This window comes from Montipora capricornis, chromosome 6 (genome assembly GCF_036669925.1).
Source record: "Montipora capricornis isolate CH-2021 chromosome 6, ASM3666992v2, whole genome shotgun sequence".
NCBI lineage: Eukaryota > Metazoa > Cnidaria > Anthozoa > Scleractinia > Acroporidae > Montipora > Montipora capricornis.
The window spans coordinates 66007935-66017934 of NC_090888.1; the positions used below are offsets into that span (position 1 = coordinate 66007935).

Below are 10000 nucleotides of genomic sequence, written 5' to 3' on the forward strand. Positions count from 1 at the left end.
TTTAATAGACGAGGTGAAAACAATAGGAGAACTCTCATCGGGAGGGCCAAAAGGTGGCCACAGGGGTGTAATAGAGGTTTGATTTACAATATTATTCCACAATTATCTTGGGACTTTGATTACTGGCCACTTTTAAATCGAGGGTGGCCACTTAATGGAGGTTCCTTTGTATTTGAAATTAAATGACTTCAAATGTTTGGCTTGTAATGATAGAGTCAGGGAATCACAGCCAATGAAGTGGTTTATCAATGCCAAGCGAAATTGATTAGTGCAAAAAGAGAATGCCCTGTGAGGTGTTTATGGCGACAGTTAATACCGGTATATCACCTCTACTGTTAGTAGTTCTAGATGTGCCTCATTGTAATACATAATACAGCTGTAGATCTTAACTCGATGAATTGTTCTTGAAGTTAATCTAGTATGCAGGTGAAATTCCATTGCTTTCGTGATGATACATGAACATACCTTTTAAGGTACAGAGTAACAACCAATAATTAACCTAGTGAAAAGTTGTACAAGACATTGTATGTTGCAGGAATTGGAAGCTGTAATTTCTACCAGGTCCAATAATCTCCAAAAAAATTTTGCAGTTATTATTACAAGATGCATAAATGCATGATTCTTATAGTCAAATTACAAAGGTGCCATCCTTAAAACTCTGGGGCACCCAATGAAAATTATTTCCAAAAAGTATAATAATTAATAGGGAAAAAACTTACAAGGAAATGGTAATAAAACTTTTTTCTTTCTTGAGTTTTTTAATTATGCTGGAAAAAAGGGTGTTCCACACTCCTAGAATGAGTAGGAACAAACTTCCAGCTCCCAGCTACAATCTTGGACAAAATTGTTGAGAAAACTCTGCTATTGGACTAAACTCAGATCACGAGTATGAAAAATAAGCTCTCTTTTTGCCGCCACCCCCCCCCCCCTCCCCCCGATCAATGTTGCTAGACGAAACAAAGCATGTCAAACCTGGGCTTATCAACATTGGTTGTAGGGGCGAGGGGGATCGCTAATCATGTGCGATATTGAGGACGTAGTGTGCAAAATAACCCCTGTTTTTAATATTCTCAACCCTTTTTGTCCAAGATTGTAGATAGTGAGGAAAATTCCCAGCCAACCAACTTTTTGTCAGTGTCTCCTAGCCAGGAAATTAAATTAGACATTATTTTGTATATTGAGCAAACACGATTATTGCTTATCAAGCAGGTCGGGGGGAATGACAATTCCCATTTCTCATCCCAAATATTGTCTCAGTACTCTCCATTCAACATTAGTTGTTGCATAAAGTGGCAAAAATTTATAGCCTGGTTGTACATGAATGTGACCTTCAGTGAAAAAAAAGAAAAGAAAAAATGAAACAAAAGAGTCACAGGAGAGGGAACTGAAGTTTACAGACAATTCTCTTTGGCAATCTCTAAATGTTTTTTTTTTTAATTTCTTTTGATGTGGTAATGCATCATATTTCGAACAAATTTCAAAAAGGTGTTTCAAAAAGGTAACCTGTGATTTATATCACATTAAACTTTCTCCGATCACTATCCCTCTGGTAACAATCTGCATCACAAAACCCTTGATTGTAGGTCAAACAAAATCTACAGAATAACGTTGCATTTCATTCAATCGCCTTAATTCAACAATAATATCACTATCTCCACTTCAGCCCACTTGTAGGTTTGGTACATACATAAATACTTTATTTGATAAGGCAGGTCAGTAGGGGTAGCCATTAGTTTTAGGTCTCACTAATGTTTCCCTAAAGCATAATTTGATATCAATTTATGTTCTATGATAAAACAAAAGTAATATGACTGTTTGATTTGGTTTTGCTTTACTGCAATCCTACCAGAGTTCACACCACTTTCTCAACCAATGAGAAGCAACCTCAAATCCATCATAGCTGCTCATTCCAGATACATGTATTTGATTTCTGATCAGTGTGTTTGCATTTTTGTGATCTAATGTGAGTAACAATTTTATGATGTTACTTTGGTCCAGGTTTTATGTTCTATAACCCAATACTTGATTTTTGTGCACTCATTGGATGAACCACAACGTGTGGAACAAAATGAAGCTGCAGTACTCAGGCAATGACAGTGGGTGACTCTAATACCATTAACTCCTTTTTTAGAAGAGAGAAAAAGCCACAGTTTTAGACTTTCACAGTTGTTAATTCACAGTATTAAACTGAATCTACTAATCAACTTGAATCTCGTTGTGTCAATCATGTTGCATATGTTAGAAATTTTTGGGATGGTTAGAAAAGAAACAAACCCCTTCTCAACTGCTGACATACACTGTATCAGATGATATGTCCTGATCCAAAGTATTGCTAACAAACTTTCATAGCTGTTCTTGGAGCTTTGCTTCTCAGTGCTACCTGTTCGTTTGAACTATATTTTAGCTTCTGGTTAAAAGTCATCAGGCCATGATAATAATACATCAAAAGACCTGGCTGCAGCATCAGACACATTCTCTGAAGGATTGAATTTAATTTTGCAAGTCTTCTCTCTCGTCGTGACATTCTTAGTATAGTGCAATTATTTAAGTTTATTAATGGTTTTTTTCTAAAGTTCATTTTCATGATTACTTAGTGTTTTCTAAAGGTCGTACCAGGTCTGCTCATGATTACAAAATTTGGACTCCATATGCTCGAACTAACATCTATATAAATTCTCCTTTTGGATTAGGTATATTAATACGTGGAATACCCTGCCAAAACATTTAGTTCATTGTAATTCTGCAAGTAAATTTAAGAAAGGTCTTAAAAATTATTTATATAATGTGAGGCAGTAATTTTTTTTGCATTCTTTGTAAATATTCTTCATTTTCTCCATATATTTATTGTTTTATTCTAATCTGTTTTGAGGGCTGCCGTATATGAGGATTCAGTTCTCCCCTGGCAGTACTCTTTTGTGATGTATACCTTTGCAAATAAAGCCGTTATAAATAAATAAATAAATAAATAAAAGAGTATGCATATAAATACCCCGTGGCCCATGGAAGAAAGGAAGAGTACTCACTGCATTTAAGAAAGGAAGTCAATCGGATTTGTCTTAAACTACAGACCTTTGTCAATGTTGTGTATACCTGGAAAATAATTAGAAAGCCAAGCATGTAGCGTCAATAGATGACCATCTTGAGGAACATAATACTGATATTGATAAGCGATAGGCAGTGGGGATTCAGAAAGGGACGTTCAACGGAACGTTACTACTGGGCTACTGTTGTCACTCACAGGATGATGGAAGAGAGTAATGGATGAGGGGAAAATTGTAGGTGTCGTGTTCATAGACTTCCAGAAAGCCTTTGATACTGTCTCACACGAAGCGCTCTCATATAAATTACAGGCTGTTAGAATTGCAGGGAGCTTACATCAGTGGATAATGGATTATCTATCTGGAAGAACGAAGTACACAGAAATCAATGGAAAAGCATCTCAATTAGCACAGGTTAAGTATGGAGTCCCACAGGGATCAGAACTAGGGCTAAGTCTATATTCTGTCCAAGTAAATGACTTCCCAAAATCATTGGATACTGGTAAACTGTCCGATGTTTGCAGATGACTTTAAATTGTCCATTGTCTAGGTTCGAGTACAAAGGAAGTTGTAAACACTTTAAACCTAATCATGAAAAACAAATTGACAGTTCACCCAGGAGAATGTGGAAAGGAGTTCATCGAGTTTGTTTCTATCTCTACTTGTCTTGGTGTAATAGTGGATCAGAAACTTCCATGGTCTGCACAGATATATCTAGTATATGCAAAAAATTATCCAGAAAGGTTGGAGCCATAAAAAGAATGAACTATCTTCCCAGGAAGGTCAGAGAAGAACTAGCTTATTGTATCTCTGTCTGGGGAAATTGTTCCGTAGCCCTTTTTGATAACATATATATAATCTACCCTCAGAGTTAAATAACGAGCAAAGCCTAGTTTGGGCAAAAAAGAAGGTTATATTAAAAACGAAACTACGGATATCAGATTTTAAGCATTTTCATTGGCTCGCCCGACACAGGCTATCTGTTCATATGCCTGCTGTGCCTAATATGGTCAAGGGACGCGTCAGCAAAAAAAGCGAGCTGAAAACATTTTTGCAGCTCTGAGAAAAAATGGCCGACAAAAGTCCTTTTGGACTGGAATTGACCGAAGCAGAAACCAATGCTTTAGTCGACAATACATGGAAGAGTTGTTTATCCTGGACTTTTAAATAAAACAACAATTCTTCTCGGGCTTGCTGGATGGGAAATGATTATAACCTCGTTGGTTATCTATCACTTCATATCCAGCGCGCCCACGTAGAATAATTGTTAATTATACGCACTTATGCAACAAGTACAGCCTAGTCCCCAGGCGTCCTCGGTTCGGTCAAACCCAACTGTCCACGGTGACGTCAATGAGAGAGACTCGCCCACTCCTTCCCAGACTTCGCGCGGACAAGGGGACAAGAGGGAACGCCTGGGGACTAGGCTGCATCAAGTATATTATGGTAGCATCCAAACTGAGATCAGCAATCTTTTAAAAAAGACAGCATACACAAAAGGTTTCAACTTAACATCGTGCGATGCAAATCTTAAGAAGGTATAAATAGTTTAAGATATAGAGGCCCACTCATCTGGAACAGTCTCGCCAGTGATTGAAAGGAACTTGAAAACACAAAGTCCTTTAAACATAGCCTTAAGAAGGCCCGGAGCACGCGTTTAGTCGTATAAACTCTTGGGTGTAGTTATCAGCGGAGACCTCAAATGGAATCATCATATAGATTACCTTGTTACTAAGGCATCTAAGAGACTCTATATGCGCTCATTTATGTCTAGGAGTGACGTTTTCGTTGACGTTGCCGTTGTCCCTGCTTAAACTCCCAAATGTTACTTGTTTTTCTGTTGGTTTCAGTGTTTGGCAAGCATCCTTTTTCTGAACCATGGGAAGGAAGTGACGTAATTCTTGTTGTGGAGAAGGAGAAGTTCCATGTCCATCGGCAACTGTTGAGTCTCCATTCCCCTGTGTTTAAAGCAATGCTAAATTCTGCTATATTCAAAGAAGCAACGGCAAAGGAGATCCCATTGCCAGAGAAATACGCTGATGAGATTTTGGACTTTTTAAAACTACTCTACTTGAAAGAAATGGATGCCATCACTTGTTAGTATAAAAATAATCGCTTTCATTTTGGAATTTTTATAACTTACGATTGGCTTCATGAGAAAGTGTCATGCTTCATTCTACACCAATCAGAAGCAAAAGCACTTCACTCAGTCACACTTGTTTACTCGCACTGAGCACCGTCTATTAGACCATTTTCAAGTTCATGTCTGCCTCCTCTTCAAAGCGAGTCTATAAATGCTATAAATGCTATAAAAGTTTTTGTGATGGTAATTAGTTCTACTTTACATATGAATAAAAACTAATTTTCATAAGAAACACTTCGCACTTAGACTCGCTTTTAAGAGGAGGCAGACATGAACTCGGAAATGGTCTAGATTTGCTTCGCTTCGCTTCACTATAGACCGATTCGGCTAACTCATTGTTGTACCCAATTCAAATCCCTTAAGAATAAAAAGTTTTGTTCGAAGTATTTCCATACATTTAAATATGAATGCTACATTATCATGCAAATGCAACACACAAAGAATAACCCCGAGAGACTTGAATTGGGTTAGATCTATTGGCTTGCTTAAATGCGTGCACTTGTCGTGATTTCAAAAGAAACTAGTGAAATGATTTCAACTGAAAGGAAAATTAAATACCCTTCAATGCATTCTGGGCTGCCCTGTAAACTGCTACTGGCGATTTTGAAAAGTTTTTAGGTGCCGGGCAAATATTCTAATGTTGTCTTCCTGGATAAGCATGGAAAGCGGAGACAGAAGTTTATTACGCTCCAAACGATTAAAGCATGCACCCTTTGGAATCTCGTAAGGAGAAAAGGTGTGTAGGCTACTTATCCCAACCTTTTTCAGCTTTCACATTATTTCAATGCATTTATTCACAAAAAAAAAAGACAGGATGTTGTTGAGATGTAAGAGAGGCTTCCGTGAGAGGGGAAGCAAATTGAAAATTATAGAGTGACTGTCTGACGGGTTCACACTTGTTATAATTTTTCTTGCCTGTTCTAGTGAGCCAAGTGGAACATCTTTTAAAGTTAGCTGACGAGTACCAAGTCAAGGGAATAGAGGATACATGCGTGAAAGTGCTGCGGGATGAACCAAAATCTGAAAAAAATGTAATAAACATCCTCTATTTGGCAACTTGTACAGCTACTATAAGAGAAGATGGAAGGCTTGAGGGCGTCCGAGCACAATGTTACAGCCTGATCCAAAACATGGAGCTAACAGACATCCGAGGGCAGGATGATTACCAATATTTGGAAAGGGAAATATTAGAACGTGTACTCGTTAATAGAAATCAACGACTAGAAACTTTTGTGAAGGGAATTTACCCTCAGTTTATCGGTTTGATGGAGTGCTGTTTGTGGGCTTTTTTGGAGAAGGACAGTAGTATATTTCCTTGTCCACAACATTTCACCGATCGAATAGCTAACGCAGATGCCTTAAACCGCATGAGTACTTGTTTAGTGTGTCGGCAAATGATTAGGCAGTTGGTTTCTTTCACAAAATACCCCTGGGGTGGCGGTGGTTTTAAGTATGGCGGGAGCCTTCACTTTGACGAGAAACTGATTGCAATAATTCTGGATTTTAAGAAAATAATTAGACCATGAAATACGCTAACCCAAGGCCTTCTATTGCTCTGTAATTGTTCTTTGTATGTTTAATAAGCCTAGTAAACATGACTGATTTAGGGTGCGTGTTTTTATTTGTCTTTGTTATTTCTCTTTAATTACTCACATTACTTTCTACTTACACTAAAAACAAAACTCTACTTAGAATACATACAGTCCAATACTTACATTGCATACTTAATATACGAGTTGCTAAACGCTACAACGTGAATCCGATACTCTACTTAAAAGAGCAGAACAGTGTTTAACACTGAAGTAAAGTTCCTTAACTCACCGCATGCAGTAAGTTACGAAAAGGTGTGGTTACTCTAAATGTGAAGGAGCTATTTTCAGACCCGACCATTTCGCGTTATTGACCTTAACTGAATCTCTTTCTAGGGCTGCTTGTTTTTCAGCTTTCATTTAAGCCACAATTAGCTGTATAAGCACTGTCAGCGTTGGTAAAGAATTCTTTAATATTGAAGTGTGTATGTAAGATCTGGCAATAAGAAGGAGTTGATGTACCAATAGATCAGATGTTTTGCCAATGAGGCCTTAGCAAAGAAACGCGCAGAGATGACAGTCCTTGAGACCAGTGCAGTTGTGATTTATCCACTGGAAGGTTTTTTCCAAAAAGACTTTGCCTTTGGGGTTCGTGTTTTAGAGTGCTCTGACAGGAAAACGCTCCACTTTTTTTTAAAATTACTTCTCATTCAATCCTTTCTTTCACCAGGAGAGAATTGTGAATCATGTTAAAGAAGAAAAACTGCGAAATTGATCGTGTCAATTTGAGCAAACAAACACGTAACTCAAATTAAACCATTTTGCTTCGCAGTTACAAGCGCAATTTACTATTGCGTCGAGAAGCTTGAAAATTTCAGGACCTCATCGAGAGGTCGCGGGTTCAAATCCCATTGAAGTCCTTAATATTTGAGGCTTCTTGACGCAATAGTAAATTGCGCTTATAATTGAGATGCAACTTGGTTTCATTTGATTTCATACCCGCAGTACAATATAAGATGTAGCTCTTTGGCATTACAAAGCTTTTGTTTTCATGTCCAAATTCCAAATTGAGCACTCTACTAGGATGAGTCATTGCCGCTAGCAATTGCGCATGCCCACTAGCTCGCTAGTTTTAGCACTCCGGCATGGCTTAGATGTACCACATGCGTGGGACATTTCGGGTGGCTTTATAAGCTTAACCTCCATCCTAAAACTCAGCACTGCACTGATGAGGCCCAGAAGGCCGAAACAGTACTGTCTGCAGTTAGTTATATATATATATATATATATATATATATATATATATATATATATATGCAGTTATATATATATATATATATATATATCTATATATATATCTATATATATATATATAGTCAGTTAAGTAGATCCCTTGAGCCAACAGCGCATCACCCCCAGGAGGATCGCAAATGGATTCACAGTCCAAGTTGAGGAGAAATTGAGAGAAGATTTGAACCCACGTCCCCCTGATCACTAGTCGGGTGTGATGACCACTACACTATCAGGACAACCATGCTGTCCAGTTGTCCAGTGTTGAGTTTCCCGTAAACTTCTCTCAATTTCTCCTCAACTTGGACTGTGAATTCATTTGCGATCCTCCTGGGGGTGATGCGCTGTTGGCTCAAGGGATCTACTTAACTGACCATTTACATTAATTACCCTTGTCCGCCTGTGAATCACATGTTGATCCAGCGTTATCACATAGAAAAACTGGCCCATTAGGGAGTCCCACGTAAATGCCACACATTAAGTGATAAATCAGCCATGTTGCCAGCATGGTTGTCCTGATAGTGTAGTGGTCATCACACCCGACTAGTGATCAGGGGGACGTGGGTTCAAATCCCGCTCAGGGCAATTACAGTTTTCCCCAGAAGTTATCCAGTGTTGAGTTTCCCGTAAACTTCTCTCACATATATATATATATGTGTGTGTGTGTGTGTGTGTGTGTGTGTGTGTGTTGTGTGTGTGTGTGTGTGTGTGTGTGTGTGTGTGTATGTATATATATATATATATATATATATATGATGTTGAACCGACCGTGACCCTGCACAATCTTTTGTTTTTGGTTCGCAAGTTAATTTCGAATAAATTAGTCGAAGCTTTTGATTGGTTATCCTGCCGAAAAAAGCATGTTTTTGTCGGGTTTTGTGCAGGGTCAAGGCCAAAAAAAGCGAACAAAAATATAAAACAAAGAAACTTGTCCAGTTTCATAACCAGCCTACATCTATAAACTATGCTTAAACTGTAAGGGACGACGTCGATTGCATCTGCGCACTCTTCTATCAATTGGTACCATTTACAGTGAGCTCATTAAGGAGGGTCCCCAATAGGGTTTTTGGAATTCGGGATTTGGTCTTTTTGGAGGCCGGGATTCGGGATTATGGGAAATCGTTACTTTGAAGCCCAGAGATCCGGGATTTCTGACGGCGAAATTTTTAAAGTAAACGTCGGCAACGACGGAAATGACCGGGAATTTCCACCACCGTGACGCTGACACGTGCCATTTGTGACCCCTGTGGAGTGATCTTTGTCGAGAACTTTGACCGTAATAACATCAACAAGCTTTGGAAATGCAATCAAAGAGGGCCTTAAAGAACAACCCATTGGGCGGCGCACTACTTTAGAAATTTTAAGTCATGGTATCCTGCACCCAACCGCGCCATGTTTCTCTCGTCCATGCCTGTGACGATGACACCACAATTTATACAGAGCACGAGGGATTGGGCCCAGATGTTTGGCGTAGCAGTACGTCAGCGCGCTGTCAGACAACAAACTACCATGGCAAAAGCCGGAACGCTGCCTTCCTTTCTATACCACAGAGATTCTGAAGTGCAACCAGGGGATTCGGTCTCCCTTGAGCCAGCTGAATCATCTGCAAGGCAAATGAGAGGGACGAAGCGGAAGATGAAGATGACGAGGGAGGCATCCTTAAGTACGATTCGTCTAACAGCGATGAAGATTCAGGAGACCAGTCACTTGGTAATGAAAACGACGAAGCTGACAGTGATATTGGTGACCTTCCATTTTTGAACTGCGAGGCCAACTTCCTTCTCGGAACGGTTTCCCCGTTCGGAAGAACTATTCGCTTCAATAACACAGTTATATCCAAAGCCATTGCTATGATTTACGGAAAAGTCTAAAAACACCTCTTGGTTGATGCTACTGAAAACACTTTAAAGTTAGTATTTTAATGACTAGAGAGTTAAAGCTTCACTTATACGACGAACGCGAAACAGCAGTGATGACCACGTGATCATTTTCACCACCTT

General features: G+C 39.0%; 1 protein-coding gene and 1 non-coding gene across 5 annotated transcripts in view; both read left to right on the top strand.

The window, feature by feature from the left end:
- Nucleotides 1–6883, top strand: part of LOC138052917 (BTB and MATH domain-containing protein 42-like) — a 23585-nt gene extending 16702 nt beyond the window's left edge. For 3 of the 4 annotated variants that reach the window (XM_068899518.1, XM_068899519.1, XM_068899520.1), the window contains exons 3-4: nucleotides 4889–5134; nucleotides 6106–6875. In XM_068899518.1, coding sequence (XP_068755619.1) covers nucleotides 4889–5134; nucleotides 6106–6707 — 848 coding nt within the window. In that variant the 3' untranslated portion in view covers nucleotides 6708–6875. Of the gene's footprint in view, nucleotides 1–3361; nucleotides 3453–4888; nucleotides 5135–6105 lie in introns of those variants that run through there. The other variant, XM_068899521.1, reaches the window with a different exon arrangement.
- A 1629-nt stretch (nucleotides 6884–8512) lies between these two features.
- On the top strand, nucleotides 8513–8585 carry Trnat-agu (transfer RNA threonine (anticodon AGU)). Its single transcript has one exon. It is a non-coding gene; the product is annotated as a tRNA-Thr (tRNA).
- The last annotated feature ends 1415 nt before the right edge of the window (nucleotides 8586–10000 follow it).